Source organism: Gadus macrocephalus, chromosome 5, assembly GCF_031168955.1.
Source record: "Gadus macrocephalus chromosome 5, ASM3116895v1".
NCBI classification, from domain to species: domain Eukaryota; kingdom Metazoa; phylum Chordata; class Actinopteri; order Gadiformes; family Gadidae; genus Gadus; species Gadus macrocephalus.
Genome location: NC_082386.1, coordinates 12,625,350 through 12,652,069, shown reverse-complemented (window position 1 = coordinate 12,652,069; position 26,720 = coordinate 12,625,350). Strand labels below are relative to the sequence as shown.

The 26,720-nt window shown below is 51.5% G+C and overlaps 3 protein-coding genes across 6 annotated transcripts in view; 1 reads left to right on the top strand and 2 right to left on the bottom strand.

The window, feature by feature from the left end:
* Nucleotides 1–1,168: 1,168 nt before the first annotated feature.
* Nucleotides 1,169–13,095, bottom strand: slc38a6 (solute carrier family 38 member 6). Of its 3 annotated transcripts, XR_009525807.1 has the most exons (17): nt 13,040–13,095; nt 12,787–12,884; nt 12,096–12,226; nt 11,893–11,966; nt 11,517–11,569; nt 11,298–11,337; nt 8,493–8,571; nt 6,405–6,490; nt 6,258–6,316; nt 6,097–6,168; nt 5,425–5,481; nt 4,975–5,054; nt 4,612–4,712; nt 4,384–4,508; nt 3,668–3,812; nt 2,941–3,359; nt 1,169–1,972 (listed from the first exon to the last, which is right to left on the bottom strand). XR_009525807.1 is itself a non-coding variant. In XM_060052429.1 (16 exons), exons 1-16 carry the CDS (start codon nt 12,877–12,879, stop codon nt 1,889–1,891), a joined length of 1,374 nt encoding a protein of 457 aa, XP_059908412.1. In that variant the 5' UTR covers nt 12,880–13,086; the 3' UTR covers nt 1,169–1,888. The 3 variants fall into 3 exon arrangements, 1 of the variants encoding a protein (XP_059908412.1); XR_009525806.1 differs by having other exon boundaries at nt 12,787–13,087; XM_060052429.1 differs by having other exon boundaries at nt 3,265–3,359; nt 12,787–13,086.
* Nucleotides 13,090–17,139, top strand: trmt5 (tRNA methyltransferase 5). 2 transcript variants are annotated; one of them, XM_060052427.1, is made up of 5 exons: nt 13,090–13,227; nt 13,361–13,974; nt 14,291–14,415; nt 14,525–15,164; nt 16,984–17,139. In XM_060052427.1, the coding sequence occupies exons 1-5, from the start codon at nt 13,130–13,132 to the stop codon at nt 17,037–17,039; spliced, it is 1,533 nt and encodes a 510-aa protein (XP_059908410.1). In that variant the 5' UTR covers nt 13,090–13,129; the 3' UTR covers nt 17,040–17,139. The 2 variants fall into 2 exon arrangements, with proteins under 2 accessions (XP_059908410.1, XP_059908411.1); XM_060052428.1 differs by having other exon boundaries at nt 13,125–13,227; nt 13,371–13,974.
* Nucleotides 17,140–17,247: 108 nt separating this feature from the next.
* mnat1 (MNAT1 component of CDK activating kinase) overlaps nt 17,248–26,720 on the bottom strand; it is an 18,193-nt gene continuing 8,720 nt past the window's right edge. The window contains exons 7-14 of the mRNA XM_060052490.1: nt 26,461–26,489; nt 25,848–26,035; nt 25,526–25,638; nt 23,581–23,665; nt 22,578–22,842; nt 22,297–22,420; nt 21,922–21,960; nt 17,248–17,747 (exon numbers count right to left, since the gene is read on the bottom strand). Of these exons, the coding sequence (XP_059908473.1) occupies nt 17,435–17,747; nt 21,922–21,960; nt 22,297–22,420; nt 22,578–22,842; nt 23,581–23,665; nt 25,526–25,638; nt 25,848–26,035; nt 26,461–26,489 (1,156 nt within the window). The 3' untranslated portion in view covers nt 17,248–17,434. The remainder of the gene's footprint in view (nt 17,748–21,921; nt 21,961–22,296; nt 22,421–22,577; nt 22,843–23,580; nt 23,666–25,525; nt 25,639–25,847; nt 26,036–26,460; nt 26,490–26,720) is intronic.

Below are 26,720 nucleotides of genomic sequence, written 5' to 3'. Positions count from 1 at the left end.
CCACATTGTGCACCTCAAAAGAAGGCTGAACAATTCAATGTTTAATTTGTGTCAACAAACTGAAGATGTGCGCTTTCGGTGCCGAGCAAGGAGAGAGGTCAACGGGGGAACGTGGGACCCGAACAAGTCCAGATTTTCAATAACAAAACACATTTCTAAGTAGACAACCAACACCTCCTAAAACAATAGGCGGTGGAGGCTGCCAACGGGGGCCTAATTTAAGACCACCATCCCTCCTCCACCCTGTTCCATCTCCTAACCCTAGGAGATGGTGTCATACTGCTGGAGCAAGGCCCAGGGTGCGAGTGAGTTTAACTAAACAAAAAGACCCCCTCCCGGCCCAGTGTGCCTGCCCCCAGCCAGCCTCCATTAAAACAACTGGTGTGTGTTAACATGCACCGCACATGCTAAACGCTACCCCCCCAAGAAACAGCAGTTGTGTTGGGCTAATGGCACAGAAAAGTATGTTTTGAATGGATAACACACACACACACACACACACACACACACGTCTCTTCCGGCTCTAGGTGGTAATCTTGTGTCGAGTATGATGACAAGACGGAGCCCGATCGCTGACATTCACAAGGCTTTTTTTTTTCAGCCAGGGTAGCCATGGCGACAACAGCCTGCATCGCTGACGACGGTTTGTGACGGTGTTAAATAATTACGTGGCATCTCGAATGTGTTGGGAAATGTTCTGTCGAAAGGCCTTCGTACGCCATTAAACATGGATGAGTTCAACCACAACCCGCGGCCAGATGAAGACAGCTGGGGCTCTAAAAGTCGGACCTCCTATATATGCTAATGCTGCGGGAGACCAGGAGCCGGCTTTAAGGGGGTGTGAGCAGCGAGAGGCCAGTGTTTTATGGGCGGGACCGGGAGGGAGACTAGTTAACCTAATTGGTCCAGATTAAAGGCAGCAGGGGGCGGGCCGTGCTGCCCAGGCGGCGCGTGGACCGTCCAACCGCACGAGGATAACAGAGCATTTGGCTCTTATTAGCGAGAGACAGAGGCCCCCAGCCCCGCGCTAGGAAACGGGGCCCCAGAACCTCACACATACCAAAGCGCTGATACAAACCCGAACCCAGGATATCAGATGATTCATGTTGATCTGCCTTCGAAAACAATGCGCGGCTCCATCAATTATAATAACAAATGACTTGAATACACCTTTAAAAGATACTTCCCTTTATTAAGATTCGACATGAGACAACAGAAGATATTCGATTCATCCTGCCTCTAAATCGGTCTTTGGTATTTACAGGACATTCACTACAGAGTGTTTTACGTGTTTTTCTATAAAATGTGGACCTGAGAGTTTTGGATACAATGTCCCTAAAGATTGCATCAAAATATCATAATTCTGGCCAGAACGAAAATGACAACAAAAACAGTAACAGTGACTTGGTGCAAGTGGAGGACAGAGTGGTGCAAATTTGGGCAACATTTGAGATAATCAGAAAGCACTCCTGTTTACGGTGAAACAAGAACCTTCTAGTTGGTTTCCCAAACCGGGTGATCTCCCTCTCATTACAAAAAAAACAATGAAAACATTTCCTTTAAATACGCAACCTCATTTACAATGCATATAATTATAATTACACTGTAGAGCTTAAAATATCAGGCCTATTAACTGAATTAAACAAAGATTACTGGCCAACAGTCATTAAATAACATTCATGTACTGCATTAGCAAAATTTCAAGCACATTTTGTAAAAGTTTTCCAAGTTATAAAAGAATATCCTCCGGGGTTTCAAAGTATAAAAACATTTGAGGATTTCAATACATGACAATGATCGACTTGATTACATCTAAAAGATGATTGCACAGTTTCCCTCTGTTTGTTGATTAAAGTGTTTGTGCGTGTGCGTGTGTGTGTGTGTGCGCTCAGCTGCCCTGCACCCAGGTGACGATGATCATACACAGGCTGGTCGTCCCCACAAACAACCCGGAGACCAGCAGTATCACGGCCTGAGAGACAAGGGACCACAGACGGGTTATTAGACCACAGACGGGTTACTAGACAACAGACGGGTTACTAGACAACAGACGGGTTACTAGAGACCACAGACGGGTTACTAGAGACCACAGACGGGTTACTAGAGACCACAGACGGGTTACTAGAGACCACAGACTGGTTACTAGAGAGTAGAGACAACAGACGGGTTACTAGACAACAGACGGGTTACTAGACAACAGACGGGTTACTAGACAACAGACGGGTTACTAGACAACAGACGGGTTACTAGAGACCACAGACGGGTTACTAGAGACCACAGACGGGTTACTAGAGACCACAGACTGGTTACTAGAGACAACAGACGGGTTACTAGACAACAGACGGGTTACTAGAGACCACAGACGGGTTACTAGAGACCACAGACGGGTTACTAGAGACCACAGACTGGTTACTAGAGACCACAGAGGGGTTACTAGAGACAACAGACGGGTTACTAGACAACAGACGGGTTACTAGACAACAGACGGGTTACTAGACAACAGACGGGTTACTAGACAACAGAGGGGTTACTAGAGACAACAGACGGGTTACTAGACAACAGACGGGTTACTAGACAACAGACGGGTTACTAGACAACAGACGGGTTACTAGAGACCACAGACGGGTTACTAGAGACCACAGACGGGTTACTAGAGACCACAGACTGGTTACTAGAGACAACAGACGGGTTACTAGACAACAGACGGGTTACTAGAGACCACAGACGGGTTACTAGAGACCACAGACTGGTTACTAGAGACCACAGACTGGTTACTAGAGACAACAGACGGGTTACTAGACAACAGACGGGTTACTAGACAACAGAGGGGTTACTAGACAACAGACGGGTTACTAGACAACAGAGGGGTTACTAGACAACAGACGGGTTACTAGACAACAGAGGGGTTACTAGGCCACAGACCGCAGCAAAATAAGCCACCTCATCGTCTGAAGTCTGAGACGCCGTCACAAACACATAGTGTCGTGCAGGTAACTCACAGCACTAGAGACAATGCCTGGAATTCTAAAAAAACATGATGAATACATTTATTGTTTTACTATACATATCATTTAATATAAAATAGAAAATATACAAATATGCATTATACATTCGATCCTGCTATCGATGTGTAATTATTCTCTAGGTAAATGAGCAGACTGTATTTCCATGTCGGGAGCCTGTGTGAGGCTGACTTAAAGATGTCCAGACTGGTATTGTGAGGATGCCGTTTAACAACCAATCAGGTGAGAGATGAGTACTCACACCCACGGACTCAGCGGAGCGAAGAGGTCGTTTGCTGAGCTTGAGGAAGAATATCCCAGGATAGACGAACAGGAGGCAGGTGGACGTGGTGGACCCTGGACAACATCATCAGGAGTTAACATCAGGAGTTATCATCTGGAAGATTTCTTTACTTCATGGTGCACAGACCGATGCCGCAACCTCAGTAGCATGAGGGCAGAAGATACTGGCAGCACAATATTGTTTCTCCAAGAATATAATCAAATTAACAAAATCATCCATTTTAATAATCATAGTTAAAGTAAAAGCATAAACCTATGAAAGTGAGTATGGATCCTAATTACCCCTCTAAATTTAAACTATTATCGTGACTGTGTTTGGTTTCCAACCTAATAAAGAGGATCCTGTGTAAGATGGTACTGACCCACAACGCCGAAGATGCTCCTGAAGTCAGGGAGGAGGATGGTGGCCATCAGCGCCACCACCAGGATGCCCACGGTCACCGAGACGTGGCGCAGCCAGGAGAAGGGCCGGCCATCGAACAGCAAGGTGATCAGCGACTTACGGGCCTGGAGAGAGGGAGAGAGACACTCAAACGCATGCACTCGACACACTTTAAAGAGGATACGGCCCTTAACGTTTTTTTTATCAGATGTTTATCATTGTTCACGGCCCCGATCAACCTTCTTCTTAGGCAGTCTATTCTGAGAGGGTGAAGACAGCTCTTTTAAGGCATTTGTCAATTTGCAAACCAGATGTTCTTCTTTGAGGGCCGTGATCCAAAGATTATTGTATCGTCTACCATTCCTCTCATCGCTATCGAACTGTCAAGGGACAAACAATCATACATTCTACAGCCTTCATGCTTTAACCACATCATCTCCTCCCTTCTCTCCCCTTCCTCCTTTTTTACTAATATACGTTCTTACTAAATCATTTTATTTTGTGTTCACTCTGTACAGCATCTTTGAGTATTTAGAAAAGCAGAATATACATTGAATGTATTATTATTATTATGAAAAAAAAAAACACATGCTATACAATAATAAAGCTCACATTAACTAGAACCCATCAAGGCGAGGACGCGCTTTGTCTGCTAAATAAAACGACGGGCGATGGAGTCATTGAGCGCCGACTCACAGGGAAGTGGAGGAGGGGCACGGTGAACAGCACCGTCCCCTGGATGGTCAGCCTGACGATCATCACCATGGGGTCCCGGGGGGCCGAGGTGTCGTAGTTCAGCAGCAGCTCAGAGTCCACGTGGCCTGTCAGGGAACAGGCACAGCTGTGGCCTCTAGTGTCACCAGCAAGGCAAGCGTTCAAACGGGGGGCAGCAACTGCTACTCAGGGAGACGTTGGGGGGCCTACTGTAGAAGGTGAGGTAGCCGAACAGGGCGGAGAGCAGGTAGATCATGCAGCTGAGGCAGAGGCCGGTGTTGGTCACTTGCTGCATCCTCTTCTTGGTGGGCCTGGGGAGAGCGGATCACAACATCACAACCCAGCCCTCTGGTCCAGGAGGCCTTCCCGCCGGTGAGACGCCGAACATCACCCTGCTGCCCCTCGAGGGATCTCTGAAGGTTTTCATCCTTTTTTAATTGTTTTTTTCTAGAGTGAGATAGACGGGAAGGTGGATAGGAGGGAGAGGGGAAGACGTGCAGCAATGCTGCGGGGCGCTGCGGTAAGGACTGGACCTTAATGGTACTCGCTCAAATGCTACGGGCTGGTACTGACCGGTCGAGTTCGCAGTAGATGGGCAGGACAGCCGTGTGGCAGAGGAAGGAGAAGGCCATGATGGGGAGGGCATAAGCACTCTGAAGAACAGTCAAGCAGAAGCAGGTAAACACTGGAGTAATTCACTCATCCTGGAGCAGGAAGGCCTCTACTAAACAACTTAACATACAGAGATCAAGCAAGGAGGCTTGGTATCCTCATCTTTATTATGAAATTGACCTTCTCTCTCTAGATATTTTATTGTTTAATGATGAGGCTTGAAAACTGGATTATGGAGCAAGAGGACACTTTCACTTCAGCATTGTGCCATGTTGCCACAAATAAACTGTAAAGCGAAAAAAAATAACACGGACTGGGTTGATACACCCTGGAGCATTGAAACTCAGAGAAACTAATTGAATCCTTCCGGTTTGGGGGTCAAATTATACTAGTATTCTAGTGGCGCGGTACCTTTCTGGAGATGACGAAGGCTTTTGGAGTACATTCTGATGCCGAGCTGTTTGAGATCTGCAATAAAGACAAAAGGGAAACAAAGGTCAAACATGGATGTGCTGAGGTCTATAGTTCTACGGGTCTATGGTCTACGGGTCAATAGATCTACAGATCTACAGGGTCTACAGGGTCTACAGGGTCTACAGGGTCTACAGGGTCTACAGGGTCTACCGTTCTAAGTGGCAACAGGTCTACAGGTCAGGTCTACGTGACTTCAGCTCTACCCGACTTCAGCTCTACAGGTCTGCAGTGGCACTCTCAATGTGGCAGTAGGACTAAATAGGATCCTAGAGTCACACAGAACAACAGCCCGTTCAGTGAACCGACGCCAGATCTGCATTGATAAGACGTGAAGGTCAGAGTTCATTTCCAGGCTGGGGCAAGGTCAGCTGAACTCCCCCCCCCCCACTTCCCCGGACCGGCACCAGACACTCCGGGCCGGCACCTCCCCCCCTCCCCCCCTCCTCTGTTCCACATCAGGAAGGGCTGGCCCAATCAGTGCGCTACATCTCCTGGACCCTTTCCTAATCCCCTGGCCGTGACAGTATAGCTCCCGCCCCCCCCCCCCCCCCCAGCCCGTCCCTTTGTACACACGGTGCAGAGCGGTCCCACAGGAAGAGGCCGTCTTACCTGGAACCGGTCGTTTCCCATGGTGCCGTTCTGGTGGAGGGGGCAGGGGATGGTGAACTTCTTGACGATGACCTGAGCGGGAGGGGAAGCACACATGAGGGTCTGTTGGGGGACCAGTAGAAAGTGGAACGGTTGAAGAATGAGCACAGAGGTCCACTCACCACGACCATGAAGTACAGCATGAAGAAGAACGAAATGCTGCTGGTGTAGCTCAGCCACCCTGGGGAGAAACAAGATGGCCGCTCCGGTGAGTGGTAGCAAAGGAACCCAAACAGGGACAGGAGACGGGAAAGAGCGTTTCTTCATACCTATTCTGGTTAGCAACGCGAGTGGCAGCACGACAAACACGGTCACCAGGATCAGCAGGATACGGCCATCTTCATACCAGGCACCCCTGGGTAAAGCGGCAGAACAAGGACTCATTAGTTCAACAATACAGTCCAAACAAGAATTTACCCCAGACTGAAGACAGGAGAGATGGATGTGTAATGGTCAACTCCTCAGAAATGGGTTGTGATTTTTTACCCAAAGCAGCACGACCATCTCAGCCACGCAACACACATTGAGAAACCTCAACCCCTGCAAACCCTTACATGTATGCGATTCAAATTAAAATACCGCGTCGCTCAGTTATATGACCCCTGCATTCCTCCAGCTCAGTTCTCTCGCAGAAGGAGATCAGATATTTTCTGTTGACGATGAGGTTCTTAAGTCGTCGTGTGTGAGACCGTTGCCGGGGACGCGGGCGGTGTTGGCTGACGACATGCGGTAGGAACGTGGGCCCGGCTGGGGTCGGGGCGGGCGGCCGGGCGGGGCAGGGGCCCTCACGGTACCAGCAGGGGGTCCCCGAGGGCCGGGCTCCGTGGCTGTTAATGGGGCTCCCACCAGTCGGCAGCACCTGCTCTCGCCACGTCAACACCCAGTGACCCCCGGTTGGCAGTTTCACAGCTGCAGGGTTTACCGCAGGCGCTGGCGGTCTCGCCTCTCTGTCTACACAGATTCTGCTCTTTAACTTCATGTCACACGCTGGACTGCGCTGACCCTTACTCTCTCTCTCTCTCCCGGCCAACACTGGTGTCACAATTGACTCTCGCCCAAGACCCGTACTTCGCCAGCACTTGGCTCCTCTACGGCCCTGCTGCTTCTTCTCCTTCACAGAGGAGTCTTGGTGCCAACACGGGTTGTGTAAAGAAACCTCAACAAGCGATTGAAGGCCATGCTTTTGAGGCCGAGAGATGTTATGGTTAACAGGGATGGGGGGGGGGGGGGGGGGAGATACATGGAAAACCCATGAAATGCATCGCATTTCATGCTATTACAAGCCGCAGAGCAGGACTCAGTCAAGGTTGGAGCGCCGTTGCCAACAAGTCAATCTCCACCAAGTGTTACAGATTAGCATAAATCCAGCCAACACTGCACCAACCGAAACCCACAGCTGTCCTCTGTGACCTCGGGCCTACTCACCGGCTCTGAGCGCGTGGAGACAGAGATACACGGGGCAGAGCGTCACCAGGACAGCGGCGAACGCCGCGGAACCTAAATGACAACTTCCAATCACGACCACATTGGGATTAATGAGCCAGCAGGCGAGCTCTGGTTTGGGGAATAAAACGACTCATTTACTGAGGCTTTGTGGGGACCGAGTGTGTTAACATCCCAGAGCCGCTCATTAACAGAACTGTTTTGTTTCGCTCAGCAGCGAGCTGCAATTAGAATGGCAGAACTGATATCCCCTTGTATCACTCCGATCCCGGGGAACATGTGCGAGACGTTTGAGGGGGGGGTGAACACCGAGCCCTAACACGAAGCAGCTGTGCAGCGGTGAAGATTCAGATGTTGATGGACTGGGGCTGAGAGCAGCGAAAACACACGCTTTGAATCCGTTTTGCTGATAATAGAGCGATGGAGGTTACATTCCTGCCCCGGGACGCTCCGCCTCGCCCCCTCCCCTGAAGGACACGGGCTGCCGGGGAAGGGTGATGAATGGCTGTCCATCACGTCGTATACATTTCCTCTGGGTCTGCTCCGCGTTACACTACACCATACGCCCCCCTCCAACCCCGACCGCTCAGACAGTGCTCTACTGTGGTTTTGCCCGCATCTCTACTTCTACTGCCACATTTCTCATACGCTCCTCATCTCTGGGGCTAATTCCTGTTTGCGTAGCCTTGTGGTGCGAGATGGTCGATTTGCAGTTGTTTGACAGCCAAAAGGTACCATCTAGAACCTTCTGGGGGTTACAATGGGAAGTGGTGTTTATCTGAGCGCACGTTTTAAGAATCCATCAAGCTAGTCTGTAGGGAAGAAGTCGTCCCACCGCGGCCCTGCTGATCTGATAAAGCAGGCGGTGCCATTTTCTGTGGACGCGTTTATCATCATCTCTTCGCCGTACTTACATCGTACTGCCAGGGCTTAGGAAGCTGCTAATGGTGGCCGGAAGCTCCGACTTCAGGATGAACATGTACGACGTCATCGCTGCAACGAGGAACACAGCGGGTTTAGAATGGTTGATAAAACACACAGGTCACAGAACCACTCCTTCATATTTAAACACACTAGAACATGATGTCACGGCAGCGTACTGTTTATAACACACACATGCATGCTGAGTTGGGAGGGGGGGGGCTGAAGGGTCACTGCGGCTCTGAGCTCAGGCTGCTGGGTGGGGCGCCCAGCTCCAGCAGGGATCACCCCCAAAGCCCTCTGCAGAGGAGCAGACATTGCGCAGACGCTGTCTGCCGGAGCCGAGGGGAAGCAGCCAGGAGAGAAGAAGTGGCGAGGGAAGGAATGCTAACAATAATGATCCCCGACGCTAATCCTGGACCTTCCCCCCCACCCACCTTCTTAGGAAACAGGAAATCATCGGCCTACGTCTCTGGTGGGCTAGTCTATCCCCCCTCAGCCCCTGCATGCAGCCAATCAAAGAGGACACTTTGGGTCACTTCCGGCCGGGCAAAGCGGGCCCCCGAAGCATCACAAGGAGAGGAGTGAAAGTGTGTGGTGGGGGTGGGGATGTGGTGGGGGTGAGGGTGCACCAGGAGACGAGGAGCGTGTGTGTGTAGCCGGAGAGGAGGAGCCTGTGTGTGTGTGGTGGGGGTGGAGGTGGAGCAGGAGAAGAGGAGAGTGTGTGTGTGTGTGGTGGGGGTGGAGGTGAAGGTGGAGGAGGAGAAGAGGAGCGTGTGTGGGTAGCAGGAGAGGAGCGTGTGCGTGTGGTGGGGGTAGAGGTAGAGGTGGAGCAGGAGAAGAGGAGAGTGTGTGTGTGTGTGGTGGGGGTGGAGGTGAAGGAGGAGGAGGAGAAGAGGAGCGTGTGTGGGTAGCAGGAGAGGAGCGTGTGCGTGTGGTGGGGGTAGAGGTGGACCAAGTGGGGGGGAGCCTGTGAGCCGCAGCTCAGGGGAGGTAAAGCGCAGGCGCTGGAGATGTAAAGGGGTTTGTCGGGGAGTCAGCCGGAGCCAGGAGTTCCCTGGAGCCTCCCAGCCTCGAGGGCAGGTCCTCTGCTCTCCCCAGAGCCGGCTGGACTTTAAATCCCACAGATCCGCTCATTGTTGTCTTGAGAAGATTCCTTTAACAACCTCCGTGACCACACAGACGCACGAATGGCCCGTCCATCACTAGAGGAAGAGTCTAGAGTCTCTTCACTTTGGTGGACAGGTGTGACTTCAAAGTTACTTCACAATAGCTACCCTGTTTTTTTAATTCACAAATTGTCCAACCCTCTCTGTAAGGAGGAACTTTACCATCACGGTTTAGTTGCATGCGGTACAGGACCTCCGGCAGGGCGCTAAATGGCAGTGAGACGCTACGGAAACTCATCCGGGAGTGGTACTTACATATCCAAACAAAAACAGACCCTGGGCAAACAAACAGATCGTATCGGTCAACACTGGAATGCTATTGTAGCCTAATAATAAATAGTCATGATAAATCCTATTAGGGGGAATCTGTGTAAACTCTGTGTGTGTGGTCAGCCTCACGGGCACAGAGGGGTGGATTCCAAATCAGGCAGAGGCGCTCTCATTTCATTAGGTGGAGGGCCGGGCTGCGAGCCCCAGCCCGGCCCGTCATTAGGGTCAATTGGCTGAACAGCCTTCAGCAGCGTAGATGAGTGTTTACTCAGAGTGAGGCTAATTGTACCCTTATAAAAAGGGGCCAGGGCTCTGGACAGATGCAGGCTGTTGTAGTGGCAGCTCTCACACATACTGTCCCATGCCTGGAAAACCGCAAACATACCAGAGGCAGTGCAGTAATCCAGTCAGCTTGGCTACTAATGTCCACAGATGAGCCAACACCTAAGCTCACATTGTGTGTGTGTGTGTGTGTGTGTGTGTGTGTGTGTGTGTGTGTGTGTGTGTGTGTGTGTGTGTGTGTGTGTGTGTGTGTGTGTGTGTGTGTGTGTGTGTGTGTGTGTGTGTGATGGATGGAAATGGGAGGGCTAGAGGGGTTGGGGGAGGGGGCATCCCATTAGGTTACTCAACACTGGGGGGGGGGCGGGTTACCATCAGTGATCAATTAGAGGAGGGCTCGGGTTTCAGGCCACGGGGAGAGGGCAGCGAGGACAGCAGCGCAGGGTTAAAGGTTATCACCTAAACTGGGCAACAGCTTCCAATAGGAAAAAGCTGTACCTCAACACAAACTATTTGGTGGCCAGTAGGGGGCGCTGTGTCACACTGAAATGAAAGGGGGCCTTGCCTAACCTTCCTGTAAACAGTAACAGCTACAGTCTTATGCTCAAAGTGTGTAAAGCAATAAAACAGGCCTAAACATGTGACATTGTTAAAATCTGATTGTTAATGTTCAGTGCATCCCAGGTCAAATGTGACTATGGACAAATGTTTTATATTACTACTACTTCATTTACCTATTATTACATATTAGTTTGAACCCCATTTAGTGCAAGATGAGCTTTATGACTAAAGAAACACTGCAATCTTCTTTCAATATGCCTACCGAGAGCCGTCAGTAATTTACCAAGAGATCACAGCAGCCATGCAGCGGACGTCATACATACAGAGAACACCCCCTTGGGTTTGTCAGGTGGGAAACTGTATGACTGAACAATGTTCCTGCTGTTGGGGGATGTTTGGCTGTTGATAATAATGTGCTACTTGTAAAGTGTTCAATTAAATGAGAAGTATTTTAGCATGTATTCTTCCTGTATCAACCACACATGTGAATGCTACAAAGTGGAAAGGCTTATGACTTACCTCCAATGTTTTGGGCCAGAATGCTGAGTCCAACCAGAATCTAAAAGACAATTAGGAATTAGCCTGGAAGTATGATAAGCTAAAGACACAAATAATGAATGTCCTTTTCAGAGATTACATTTCTACATCGATGTACGATAATAATACCCATACAAATATGTATGACACCAATACAAATATATATGACACTGATATATTTATGTTGAAGAGTGAACTTACTTTCCCAGGCTTTTTTAAAGCTTTTTCTCCTAGATCTTCATACGAATTGATACCTAGAATACATAAAATAAACTAATCAAAAGCAATTATGCATAGTAGACCCATTATTGCCATTTGAAAAGACTATGAAAGGAAGTGCTTGTTTAGGTATAATGAATCAATAGCTGTTCACATCCTGATCAACATGAACTTTTCACTTCCCTTTGTCTTCATTGATGGGGAAATCAAACTGAACAATGGCAGATCTGATACCGTTAACTCAGACCACTGTTGTCCACGTTGCACCTCATCAGCTGACTTCCAGATGTGATGCCTCAGCGACAACAACGCAACAACTCACAAAAGATGAAAGACCAATGGCCTCGTGGTCTCTTACCTGTCTGGTCACAGAGCTGGAGGAGCAGATGTATAGAGAAGCCCGCTAGGCCGGTCACCAGCAGCAACAGAATACTATGGTGGAACCGCAAACAGAACAAACACAATCAGGCTCTTGTAATTCAGTCACAGAAATAAGCACATGAATAAAATATGAAAATCCAACGACTTAGCCGTCACAAATATAACATATGGCTTACTTACCAGAAACCCACTATGCCAGTGTTAGCCATAGCGAACGCCAACCCCAGGATTCCACTGCCCATGATGGCGCTCATCAGGTTGAACACGCAGGCAGCGAAGGGTGTTCCTTTGACCCTGGGCGCTTCTGACGCCTAATCACCAGCATAAGGAAGAAAGGATGGAACCATGTTATGTAGGTGTATGCTCAACACAGACGAGCAGCTAAGAACCGCATTAGTACCCACAGTCACAACACAACACTGTGGTGGAATGTGGGGTCTAGGAATGGAAACGGACATGATATGGTGGGATTTGATTTGAGCCACTGGTCGCTGGACAGCTGCCTGGGCTTGGGATAGGGACACTTCCTACCCGGAATAACTTGACCTCTTTAATTGGGGATATCCTGGGAGGTGTAATTCTGGTGTCAGATTCAAAACAAGCTCTGAATGACCCTTGGACTGGAATAATTGGACACTCTGGTGTCATAAAAGACGGGAGAACCACCATGACATTGGGCAGGCAATTAAACATACCAGTATAACGAAAACATACAAATCCGACAGAATAGGAAGCAAGACACTAATACAGACCCTTTTAAAATAATAATTTAACAGGTTTAGTCAACTTTGCATTCTAACTTTACCTCACAGATGTGTGGTCACTATTTGACCCACTAACATATTTAAGGGGACAGAGCAATATTACTTACATTCCCTAATAAAGGGGTTGCTTCGTCATCTCCGATGTTCGGGGTAGTGCCATAGTTTGGAAGGTCACCGCTTTCATTGCTATTGATGCTCATTCTATCTAGTTACAAAATGTTGAAAAAAAACCAGCTAAACAACACAGTACTTAAGTAAAAAAAAGTTTGAGTATCTGACTTTATAATGCGAACGGAATTCCTTTTAAAACGGAGCGTGTTACATTCAACATAATAAATCAAACTTCTGTAAGCGCCTTACATTTAAAGTCAGAAGCAGAGCGATGATGTCTGTCACATGACCATGTTTCTGTCGCGTTTTGAGACGTAGGAACCTAGTATCCAATCAGAGATGAGCGTTTGGCTCATTCATCCAATCACACAGTCCGCCGAAAGGCTCGGGTTGATGACGCGGTTCAGGCATGTGTGCTCGAATTGGAGGATGTTGAGGTGAGTGTTATGGGTTCAATGTTTATGTTAACGTTGTGATCATATCGCTTGTTGTAATGTATTGCCCTATATACAGTAATCCTTGTTGATATGTAATAATGATTTCATAATAATAAACTCCCGCTAACCATAGCCTTCTGCAGATCTTCACATCAGTGCAAAGACAACACAGCGTTCATCGGAGGGGTTTGTTTATAGCCTTGCATTCAAGTTCACACCGAAGTATTGGATCTAATTTCATGCAGATGGCTCAGTCTCCACATCACGAGACAAAAGCTTTGCTTTACCGAGCTCCCCCAGAGGTGCGTGGTATGGTCTCTCTGGACCGAGACGCCTTCACTCAGACTATCGTCATTCCATCCCTACGGGTTCCCAAGGGCGTCCTGAACAAAGTGGTGAAGAGTCTGAAAAGGACGATCGTTCAGCGACCGGGTATACCGCGTGTGGTACAAGACAAGGAAGACGGCATTGAGGAGGATGACATGCGCCTGGTCTTGTTGGATCCACTCAGAGTGTCATCACTAAGTTCCTTTAACGAAGCCGAGACAGAGGCACTGCGGTCGTTCGCTGTCCCCCAGGAGCTCCAGGATTATAACCTGCAGCTGAAATACTGCAACCTGAAGACAGAGGAGGTACTGGAGGCTGTTCTCCCCGAGGGACAAGAGATCACCTCCGCGTTCAGCCGGGTGGGACACATCGCACACATGAACTTGAGAGATCACCACATGCCCTTTAAAAACCTCATAGGTAAGGTTGTGAAAATATGTAGTTGAAATTGACTGAGATCACACACACACACACACTGTAACTAACTAATATAGATTAAAAATTCGTAATCGTGAAGAAAGCACATTTGAAAGGCAGGCACTGATCATTTACAAGCCGCAGATGATGGAAGACATTCTTTGGGAAACAATTCTATAATGCAAATTATGGGTTTGGACCATCAGTGATGGGGAGGAAAGGGAAATGGTTAATACAAATAATGTTAACATGTACTGATGTGTGAAAATATTTTATTTTGCACTACTCATACACATCCTCTCTGCTGCTCTCATTCAAGGCCAGGTCATAATCGACAAAAACCCTGGTGTGAGCTGCGTGGTCAACAAGACCAACATGATTGATAACACGTACCGCAACTTTAAGATGGAGTTGCTAGCCGGAGAGGAGAATATGGTGGCTAAGGTGGGAGAGACTTCAAACAACACTACTTTATTAGTATAGGCGACGGAAGCGAGCGGTGACAATCAGAGCGCTCTATTGATGGCGTGCATCTTCTGTTGCTGTTTTGCAGGTGAAAGAAAACGGCTCGAGCTACGAGTTTGATTTCTCGCGGGTGTACTGGAACCCCCGGCTGAGCACGGAGCACATGAGGGTGGTGCAGGAGGTGAAGCGCGGCGACACGGTGCTGGACGTGTTTGCGGGCGTGGGGCCCTTCGCCATCCCGGCGGCCCGCGCCGGCGCCACCGTGCTGGCCAACGACCTCAACCCCGAGTCCCACCGCTGGCTGCAGCACAACGTCAAGATCAACAAGGTGGCCGCCGCGGTGCGCACCTTCAACCTGGACGGCAGGGCCTTCGTCCGCGGGCCGGTGAGGCAGGAGCTGCCCGCGCTGCTCAGAGCCAAGGCCGGCGTTCACATCGTCATGAACCTGCCCGCCCTGGCGGTGGAGTTCCTGGACTCGTTCAGGGGCCTCCTGGCCGGAGAGCCGAGCTGCGACGCCGCCCTGCCCACCGTCTACTGCTACGGCTTCTCCAAAGACGAGGACCCCGAGAGGGACATGATGCTGAGGGCCTCCCAGAGCCTCGGCGTCAGCCTGGACGGGAGATGCTCGGTGCACTTTGTGCGCAACGTAGCGCCGAACAAGGACATGATGTGTGTGAGGTTCCCGCTCCCCAAAGAGGTGCTGTTCAGCGCTGAGGGTGAGCAGACAGGTGAGCATCCATGGAGCATCCACATGTTTGGGTCTGTACGATGAGGCTGTCTGGACATACCATCCCCCGACGTAAAGGATCTGATACTATATGATTGCCAACGTATCTCGGTAACTTTTATCTAGATCCAAAGGATCTTTTTTTATTCCCGCTTTTTCTTACATGTGAAAAAAGGTAAAGGCTGAGCTTATCACAAAGTATCATTAAAGGTCCCATGGCATGCTTCTTTATGGATGCTTTAATATAGATATTAGCGGGCCCCTAACACAGTATTTGAAGACGTTCCCGAAATTCAGCCGTGGTGCAGAATTACAGCCACTACGAGCCAGTCGCACATTGAGCTTTCCCCAAACGCGATGTTTCGGTGTCTGTAGCTTTAATGCAAATGAGGAGGAGAGAGGCGGGTCAAGGTGGAGGGTGGGGGTGTGGCCCTGAGTAGCTTGCAGCCAAGGTACCATGCGCTGTTTACAGTGGATGTATCGCAATGGCGAGGCGCACACAGCCTTTGGCCATGTTCTGTAAATATTCTAGAACACTCCGGGTGCTCTGGCGGGAGTCCCGGAGCTCTATATCTAAATAATATATTATACATAGATATCTATATCATATATTATCACGGCCAAAAGCTGTGTGCGCCTCCAGACGATATTATGAAACTCAAACAATGGCGTCGTGTTCTCCGTGTACTCTGGTTCTTCCATGTCCACATCAATCTGAAGTAGACTTAACCGCGCGCTGCCGGCTGCCCTTTGCCGGCGGCCGGCTGCCCGCTGCCGGGTGGTGGTGCTTGCACACTAGCCGAAGGTCGGAAGAACGAGTCAATAGTTTGCTTGCTCATTGTAATCGCACGTAGCAGGTTGTGAAATCTTTCTCCTTCGCACAGACGTTTACGCGCGCTCGATAATCTCTAGGACCCTCCCCCTCGACCCATTAGCGCTATTCACTATCCTTACTCATTGGCCTGCTAAAGATTCCGGATTCATTGACGCGCCCCTTCCAAATTTACTGGTCGTACATGCGCATGTACATGTACATGTACATGTACATGTACATGTACATTTTCCAGATGGAAAATTCAGTCGCTCCCTCTCAAATTCTGGTCGCAAAATGCGACCATTTGGTCGCAGTCTGGAGCCCTGGGTGGTGGCAGCGAGCGGTGGCCAGCAGGGCTCCGGCAGGAGACAATCGCGGGCAACAATCCTTCTCCTCCATGTCGTAGTTCCTGTACTTCAGGGAGTCAACGCCAAAGTTCCTTTCCCCCAATTCCTTCTAAACCATGGCAGAGTTGACCCCAACGACAGGCTCGTTGTGGAGATACCAGAGACGTCAAAGAACCGACGTGTTATACGCCATAACACCACCAGCAGAACGGTTATCCAAATAACAAAGAAGTGTACAACACTTGCGTATGTGGCGCTCGCAAGGTCGTAGCTCATTGTCGGGCCAAATTCTCTGGGCTGGCAAAGCAGAGAAAGGGGAGGTGGCATCTCGCCTCATAACGACATACGGGGAAAACGGCGCGTCTGAACTCGTTTTACACCCAACGACATTTCTCGCTACTGGGGGAGCACAGGTAGGCTAGGGGAACTCATTAATGTTAGAAAACCTCAGAAAGTGACATTTTCATGGCATGGGATCTTTATATCACATCTTCTTCTGACAGTAATGGGTTCAATACTTCCTATACTTCATGACACACCATTGTTATTGGATCAGATCTGTTACCTGCGGGCCCTCGAGCCCTCCTCCTCCTCCGTGACCTCACTGAGGTATCATCGCCCCGGGCCGGTCATGTAAACCAACTGTTGTTCCTCCCCAGGGCCTGAAGCAGAACCCGCTCCCAAGAGGCAGAAGTGTGGAGAGACGGCAGACTAGAGATGGTGGACATCAGGGTACTGCGGGGAGCACGCCGTGGTCGTTTATTTTAATTTTTTTAATTATATGCTAATGCCATAATAAATGGAGACAAACCCTGGATTGTTAATACTAATTTATTTTACTTTTGGGTGCATTATGTTAATATCTCTGGCTTGAGGTTATAATAAGGTTTGAATTTAAGATGGAAAGAAACACACACAACTAGTTCTAACAATCAGAATGATTTATTTACATATAAAAATAATACAAACTTCATAAAATAAAAACTTCTGTGAAAAGTGAACAGACTAAAGCTCCTACTTCACAACAGCTGCGCTAACCCCGCGTCCGGGTGGTTTGGTCGTTGGCGTTTCTCACCGACCGTGAAGCGGTCCCCTGCGCCGCCCTGCCGGTCAGAACTGGATCGGGAACAGGCCGCTGAAGGCGTCCTGCAGGGCCCGGTGACACGCCAGGCCAGAGGAGTAGCCCCCGGCCGTGTCCTGGGGCAAGGCGGCCCGCACGTGCTTCAGATACCTGGAGGGGCAGAGGAGAAGTGTGTCAGGCAGGCCACTAACGGCAAGTGATCCCTCCTTCCTACTGGACTCGTGTGTAATAGTCGCATGGTCATGTTTAATTGAAGACGCCCTTCCCAAGTAGTTGGGGCGTGCACGACATCTCAGCAGGGGTGAAAGGGGGTTAGGCGTGTGCAATCCGAGTCCAAACGTTTATTTTCCCCTCCTAATTCCACACTTTTTTCCTGCCCACTTCAACGGTTACCCCCTTGTTGTGACCAACAACGGCACGACCACCAGGACATCCACACTCAAACACCTCGTGACTAAAAGCCTCTGCAATTTAAGTTGAAGTATAAAAAAATAAGATGCCTTATTTTTAAGTGGTTCCAGACGTAGCCTGCCAAAGCCCCTTTCAGCCTCTCCAGCTACGGCTAAAGTCATTGTTTATTTTCACTCCCAAGTCAAAGATGGAAAAACAGTGGAGCTGTCAATTTAAAGCACTACCTCTCTGAGAGGTGCTCCTATACTTATGAATGTGTGTGTTTGTGTGTAAGTGGGGCTGGGGTGGGGGTGGGGGTCGGGGGGTGGGGGGGGGGACAGCTGACCTGTGGCCCCACCAACTCTAATCCTTCCTCTCGCTCTCACACAAACACACACACCTAAACTGTCAGGATTAGATTCTCATGGAGAAACCCACACAGGCCTCTCTGGTTTCTTGTAGCGTCCGAGGAAAAACTAGTCTGGCAGCTTAGATGCTAAGCAACGAGGACAACACGGGGAGGCCAGCTCAACGACGAGGTCGGCCTCCACCGCCTCCTCATAGCTACGACGAGGTGTCCGAGGCCAGCACTCAGCCCCCTCCCCTCTCCCTACACAAGCACTGTGGACTCGGCTCCTCAGAGCTGTGCAGACTTCAAAGACAGCACAACTCAAGAGCCCATGCAGCCCTCTGATTCCAGCGTCTGAGTCACAAGAGGGAGCAAAGAGAGCACACAAAGGCCGGATCATTTCGGAGGAGGGGGTGCTACTGTCGCTGATTGCAAGCTGGAAAAAATAAAAGACATGTACGGTTTCTATACGTACTCATTCATCTGCCATAAATTATGCAATTCCGTCTCAGTACGGACGAGAGCACGTGGAGCGCAACGCCGGAGGCCAATCAAATTTCTTTTTGCACACAAAAGCCCACTCATCACCCACTAGAGAAACAACGCACAAGTTCAAAACAGGAGGCCCAGTGATTAATAATAACTTCATTAGGGCCAAGCTGCTGTGGCGTCCTTCACAGAGCACTTGAGGGAGGTCTTCTCCGATGGCTTCCTGCAGCGGATGAGTGCTATCTATTGATTATATTGTACTGGGCCTTTTTAACAGTGAAAAAAGGGGGCTATTTACGGCCCGGCTAAGTCTGCTCTTCCTGCTAATCTAATCCCCAGGCTACTCATGTGGTCATTCCTCCAAGAAAGCTGAGAGCTCTGTGTAACTTTATACCTGCCTGCCCCCAAGGAGGGGGGGGGGGGGGGGGGGGGGAGCAGCAAGGTGGGGGCGAGAGGGTAAGAGAGATGGAGTGGTGTGGGTGGAGGAGGAGGAGGGGGGGGTGGATGGGAGCAGAGAGAGGATATCAAGCAAAATCACCTTCAAGTATCATCACAGGTCCTCTTGTTTTTAAATCATCCCTCCCACTCACCCTGAACCGTGAGGGTGAGACCAGTTCTGCCCCATTACCCCGGCCGCTGTCAGCGTCCTCGTAAACTGGGGGCGCACCCCTGCACAACCAACCCCCCCCCTTTTGCCGGGCACATGTGGCGCTGGGGGAGACAGACGGAACCGGACGCCTCCCAGTACAGTACGGTGTGACGACACCAGCCGGTCGGAGCGGAGGCGTGGAACCCATCGCTCACCGGCCTGCGCACGCTGTGAGAGAGCGAACTCGACCTGGCGGCTCCAGACACCGCCAGACCGAGCATGATGCGTATCCCAGTGTCCGGTCACGGCCCTGCCAGCGGCGTCGCTACCGTTCCAGCCCACAGTGTCTGTCTGTCTGTCTGCTCACCGAGACTAAGTCAGAGTTATACCTCCAGCCCACGCATCCCCTAACCCCTACCGCGCCCCCCCTTACTCCTGTTCCCCCCTCTCTCTCCTCCTCTCCTTCTCTCCAAGGACCGGTCTGCCTTTTGTTCCCAGGACTTTGAAACCCAAGTCGTCGGGGCTGGTAACATCTTTCACTCTTCGGGCCCCACTGGAGCATTAGCAGCAACCCGATACGGGCCTTTTCAAAGCCACGTATTATTGGGTAAATATGGGTCACTTCGGACTGGTCCATTATGTTGCTGTTGGGGGGAGGAGGGGGTGGGGTGGGGAGGGGTGCGGGAATGGTCCGGGGCAAATGATGGAGACAACTGAACGCTGACCCCGTATGAAAGTGTGTGCCAGAATGAATTTGTCAGCAGAGTGGAATCTAGGTGTTTTTCTTCTCCTCAGTAATCCTGGGAGAAGGCGCTGAAACACTGCTCCACATCCTCATCGGAGTCCGCAACACAGTGTGGGTACGGTCTATCCTTCTGCCTTGAGATAACGCAAATGGAAAAAGTAGCAAAGCAACATACTTTTTAAACATATTTTAAAACCCTAACATGGCGGACCACTACTTTATTTTCAATAATAACGTCGCAATTCCTTTTGGAGGAACACCCAGACCCGCCACAAGACGACCATCTTTTTCCACTTGTGTGCGGAGCTCTGCAGACCTGGGGAATGCATCAACACGAAACAACCGTCTTGGATTCCCAAAGTGGGGCGCTCTCCGAAGCCTCCCCTGCCCCCGTCTTCTGGGAAACGCTACAGAGCCTCATCCCTAATTCAAACAGAGAAGATAAGTGGCCACGCGTCCAGGAGGATTTCTGGGTGATTCCCAGCTGCAAACATCTCAAGAGTGAGACGTCTGGGTTCTCGTGGGTCTGAATACCTGCGACCCGGTAGGTAGTAGGTACCAGGCCTCACCAGTGCCAGGCCTCACCAGTACCAGGCCTCACTAGTACCAGGCCTAGTGGGGGTTAGTACCAGGCCTAGTGGGGTTAGTACCAGGACCAGTAGGGTTAGTACCAGGTCTAATGGGGTTAGTACCAGGCCTAGTGAGGTTAGTACCAGGACCAGTAGGGTTAGTACCAGGTCTAATGGGGTTAGTACCAGGCCTAGTGGGGTTAGTACCAGGACCAGTAGGGTTAGTACCAGGTCTAATGGGGTTAGTACCAGGACCAGTAGGGTTAGTACCAGGTCTAATGGGGTTAGTACCAGGACCAGTAGGGTTAGTACCAGGTCTAATGGGGTTAGTACCAGGCCTAGTGGGGGTTAGTACCAGGCCTAGTGGGGTTAGTACCAGGTCTAATGGGGTTAGTTCCGGGACCAGGGGGGTTAGTTCCGGGACCAGGGGGGTTAGTTCCGGGACCAGGGGGAGTAGTTCCGGGACCAGGGGGGTTAGTTCCGGGACCAGGGGGGTTAGTTCCGGGACCAGGGGGGTTAGTTCGGGGACCAGGGGGGTTAGTTCCGGGACCAGGGGGGTTAGTTCCGGGACCAGGGGGGTTAGTTCCGGGACCAGGGGGAGTAGCGGTTGTACAGTAGCCGAGGCGAGCTGTGGCGGGAAGCCCGGGTCTAGACTCGGGGAGTGGGATCAGAAGTGTCGTGGGAGTGCTGGGAAGGCCATAACGATGATGGAAAATGAAGAGAGGCCCATCACTATACAAAGGATATTTGAGATAGTGCACCATCAACACGCAAACCACAGAGACAAAGCAGCAATCAGAATCAGATGTGAATCAGACACACACACACCATGTTTGGAATTATGTGGTCGGGACAAATTAATTTGGCTCTTCAGACTTTTTCCGTCCTTTTTGTAAAACTTTGGGGAGAATTAGCCGACTTTCTCCAGATAAATCAACAAACGGTACCAGGCTCATTGTCTGAATCTGATGGCCTGTGGTTAAGAGTAATGAAACATAAGGATATATTTACACGTTAATATAATTAGGGAGAACAAATGTATTATTCTAATATATCCATTACAAAATAATATTAGCGAATCGTGAATGTAAACTATTTCTCTGCGGCCCGACTTTCACTAGAACGTCAACAGTGACCTTTAGAACCACACCTGCCCCCCCCCCCCCCCCCCCCTTACAGCAACATCCCCTGATCCAGGGACAGTTGTTTATACAGCACGGAGGACCCGCGCTCTACAGTTCAGCCCGTCAGCGCTGGCCGTGACGGCCACCTGATATTTTGACATTCAGCGCTTCAGGGAGAAAAATGGATTCAGCCGATGACGGGGAGGAAAAGAAAAAGAAAAACACGTCCGCAAAGTCAAATCAATAAAGCCTCCTCCGTACCGGACGTACAGCGCCGAGGACGACGCCGGGTGAGCCTGCCTTATTCAGAACGGGTGAGGGGGGCGGGGGGGGTGACTCCGGGGCGCAGAGTATCAGAGAGAGAGAGAGAGGAGGCCAGGATGGCGAGCCGAGTCATGAGCTTTTGGATGGCAGCCGGAATGTTCGGAAGTCTTCCTTTAGCACTCGGGCCGCGGGGCCGAGGGCAGCGGCCGGGAATCCTGGCCTGGGAACCCCGGACGGGAAAAGGGGGGGGGGGGGGGGGGGTCGCGGTGGGAAGGGTGGGGGCGGTGCAGAGCCGCTCACACCTGCCAGATGATTTGTCATTATAGAGGGGTCAGCACTCAGCTGTCACCCCCTAATCACCCCCCTCCCCACCCTGCCCCCCCGCCCTCCCCCCATCGCCCCTTAAGCTCTGCTCCGTCCTCTGAAAACACCCCCTGCATTCCTGAGAGGGCTCCGGTTTCGCTCGCAGAGCCACTTCCTGCTGCGTCCCGCGGCGCTGAGAGACACGGCACACACGCTTATTGTGTGTAGGTATGTGCGCGTACGTGTCCGTTCCCCCACACACACACATATCCGTATCATATCCAGGGGGGGGGGGGGGGGGATATATATCTGGGGAAAACAAGCGGCGGGGGGGGGCAGTGGGCTCTCACAGGTAGGGGGGTCCAGGGAGGTAGGGGGGTCCAGGGAGGTAGGGGGGTCCAGGGGGGTAGGGGGGTCCAGGGAGGTAGGGGGGTCCAGCGGTGGGCTCTCACAGGTAGGGGGGTCCAGGGAGGTAGGGGGGTCCAGGGAGGTAGGGGGGTCCAGGGAGGTAGGGGGGTCCAGCGGTGGGCTCTCACAGGTAGGGGGGTCCAGGGGGGTAGGGGGGTCCAGGGGGGTAGGGGGGTCCAGCGGTGGGCTCTCACAGGTATACCATATCTGTCAACAGACGCCTTTCATCACCAGGTTCATGGGGTCAGGCTGTTCCGTCGAGCACAGCTTCCTCTGGGACACCAGAGTGTGTGGGAGATAGATTTTAGCCCATTAGGCTACACACTGTCCACTGGATTAGCTCGCCTTGGGGTGTGTGCGTGTGCGTGTGCGTGTGTGTGTAATGCAGTGACATCATACTGAGATGATTTTGAAGATAAATAAATAAATACGTATCCATTATCACGCGCGGTATCGTCATTGCTGACAGACTGTTTGCTTTACCGACAACCAAAACACAGAGAGAGAGTTAGAGACAGAGACACAGACACAGACACAGACACACAGACAGACAGACAGACAGACAGACAGACAGACAGACAGACAGACAGACAGACAGACAGAGACAGACAGAGACAGACAGAGACAGACAGAGAGAGAGAGACGGAATGACACGGGGGGAGGGATATCAGTAACACTTAGTCGAAGGGCGAACATGTCTTGAGTGTTAACGCAAACGGCGTTGGCTGTCACTTGACCGTAACACCGAAATACACACTGATTTGAGTGACCAACAAGCTGTCCTCCACCCAACCGCCTTTCGCGCCCCTGATAAGGGAGGCGAGCCAGGGGAGCTCCGTCTGAATGACCGCGCCTGTTGTGGGGGAGCCAGCGATAGAGAGCCATTGTATACAACCCCTCTGGTCCCCCACCTGTCGCTGCCCATCCAGAGCTCCTTCGACTCACGACGCCCGCAGTTGCACAGTCTGCCCTGATGGGGGTGGTAGAGGCTGGCTGGCTGGCCAGCCGGCCGGGGCCCATGCCCCAACACCTAAACCACAGCCAGCCTTGGGGCTTGGAACGCCATCACAACCCTGCTAGCCACTCGATACAGCAGGCATCCCCTGTGTTCTCCTCCCAAGAGTTGTCTTCGGGTAACTTTAACCCTACGAGAGCCAGGGGCCAGGAGAAGCTGGGATGGGAGGGGGGGGGGGGAGCAAGGGAGGCCAGAGGCGGGGACTGGCAGCGTAATGATGCGCCGGTGTCATCGTTAACCAAACGCAATCGTAAACAATGGCCAGCATATGCCGTTCAGGGAAGGGCTGCTCGGCCCGGACACACCCAGAGCTTATACACGCATGTTCACTCACTCTCACACTCACACACACACACACACACACACACACACACACACACACACACACACACACACACACGACTGGGAACAGAACCCGGTTTGGGGCAGGAGAACACCGTTTCCCAGGGGGATTGGTCCTCTGGTGATATCAGTTACGAGAGCACCTCAATCACTTTTCGGTGGGGGGGGGGGGGGGGTAACAGAGAAAGGTGAGTGTGTAGGGATGGAGGGGGTGGCAAAAGAACAAAGGAAGGGAGGGCGGGGGTATGAGAGGTGGGGTTGCAGCCCTGAGAGGCAGAGGGGTAATAATTCATACTCCATTGTAGTGAGGTAGCTCATACAACCTGTGTGTGTGTGTGTGTGTGTGTGTGTGTGTGTGTGTGTGTGTGTGTGTGTGTGTGTGTGTGTGTGTGTGTGTGTGTTCTTTCCCCAGCTCTGGGGAAAATGAGCCGGCTAATCCCTTGTACATCAGTGCGCCCTCCGCCTGGGGGGGAGAGAGGAGACATTTCCACTGTTCTGTCATTGTGCCTTTTGGGGAGAGGAGGGAGGGGGGGGCCTGGGCGTGACAAGTCAGGAACACCATTAAGCTGAAAACCCCAGCATGCGACCCAAACTGGGGCGGGGCGGGGGGGCGGCGCCAGAGCCGTCTGCCCCGGTCAGAGCGACGTTATAAATAGGAGGAGCTATTCAGCCTGCAGTCTGGGACACAAATAAACCTGTATTTGCGTGTGTGTATGCACGTGTGTGTGTGTGTGTATGCGCGTACATACGCGCGTGTGTGTGTGTGTGTTTATGCTTGTGTGTGTGTGTGTGCGCGTACATGTGTGTGTGTGCGCGTACATGTGTGTGTGTGTTTATGCTTGTGTGTGTGTGTGTGCGCGTACATGTGTGTGTATGCGCGTACGTGTGTGTGTGTGTGTGTGTGTGTGTGTGTGTGTGTGTGTGTGTGTGTGTGTGTGTGTGTGTGTGTGTGTGTGTGTGTGTGTGTGTGTGCGCGTACATGCGTGTGTGTGTGTGTGTGCGCGTACATGTGTGTGTGTGTGTGTGTGTGCGCGTACATGCGTGTGCGCGTGTGTGTGTTTGTGTGTGTGTGTGTGTACATGTGTGTGTGTGTGTGTGTCCTCTAGGGGGAGTGGGTTTAGGCTGGGTCTAACTCTATCCAGGAGGAGGCGTGGTCTGGGCCGTGGGGGGGGTGGGGGGGGCTCCGTGCTCCGGCCCGTGGACCGGAACGAGTAAACAAATGAGGCCCTAAACAGTAAGAGGCTCTGAGACAGCAGACTACCCGCCAGAGGCCCGCCACTCCCCGCGTCTGCTCTCATTTATTGTCTCAATTCGTTTTGGTTCTGACCGAGTCGGCGCTGTCCCGGTCAGAACCGGATCATCTGCGAGCCCAAACCGCCACGGCAAAGACAAAAAGCTGCCGGCGCAGGCCAACAACAGCATGGGCTTGTTATGGCTCATACTAAAAGAGAAGATCAATATTTGCGCAGATCTATGGTTGGGAAAACAATAGAGATCTTGCCTCAGCTGACTGTCTGTTAATGGCCTGTTTACAGAGCCAGGATAATGGCCTGGGGGGGGCTGGAGCCCAGGCACGCTGGGGGCTGGAACCCAGGCACGCTGGGGGCTGGAGCACAGGCACGCCGCGCCACACGCTGCTCCTGTTCCTGCCCGTGCCCGTGCAAAGGAGAGTGCGCAGGGTCACCACCAGGCAGAGCCGGGGGATTGCCATTCTCTCAGGAGTGGGGGTTTGTGTGAAGCTGTTGACAGACAGATTTGCAAGTGAAATCGTCCGAGTGGCAGAGCGAGGGCACCTGAAGCCTTCACCGTACCTGCCTCCTCAACCTCATTGGGCGATGCAAATGTGCGCTCAGACGGCCAGCGAGGCGGCCGTCAGACTCCAGTTTGAGACGCGAGCGCAGAAGGCATCGACACGGTCAGACGTCTCCAGCGCCAGACGCCTCAACGCTTCAACAGCGACCGCAGCAACGTGTTGAAGGACCGAGGGCTCAGATATCTGAGGGTTCAGCTCGAGGTCCGCGTTATTGTGGCAGCCCAACATTTCTTTGGGGGGGGGGGGGCACTATTGTTATACCAAAAACCACAGTCATTCCGAACAGCTTTCTCATAAATGATATTCTTTGGCAACGCCGGTCACCGTTTTAATTGGCTGAATGAAAGCAAAACAAGGTCTCTGGAGACGCTATCTAACGGCAGTAAAAACCAAGATGAAAGATGAAAGAGCTCGGCTCGCGGTTCATGCGAGGTCCTGCAGGACGACGCCCTTGTCTCCTTCGACCGTCGCTACTTAAGCATCAAAGCCGTGCGTGTGTGCGTTCATAGGGCTAAGTGACCGGGTGGAGGTTCCCCTCCCCTCCTCTCCTCTCCTCTCTGGGGGGCCATCCCTCTGCTGCCGTCAGTCCTCCCTCTCAGCCCTCCTCCACCCTCCGGAGCTTCTGTTGCCCTGCTCCTCTTCCACGGACTCTGACCCCTCACCCCTCCTGGCCGGTCCGGGCTCCTGCTGGGATCACAGGGCTGGGACGCATGGATAAGCCATTGGTGCTTTTTTAGTTCCTGAGGGCGGGACCTAAGAGACGTCTCTCTCGCGGACGCCGAAACCCTAAAATATCAAATAGTCCCGAAAAGAACCTTGTGTGCTCTGGGTTAATAGACCGCAGAGACTCATCACTCGGCGCACGTATCAGCGTGGCGGACAAGTCCGGTCCTGGCCTTGGGAAATGCCGTTGGA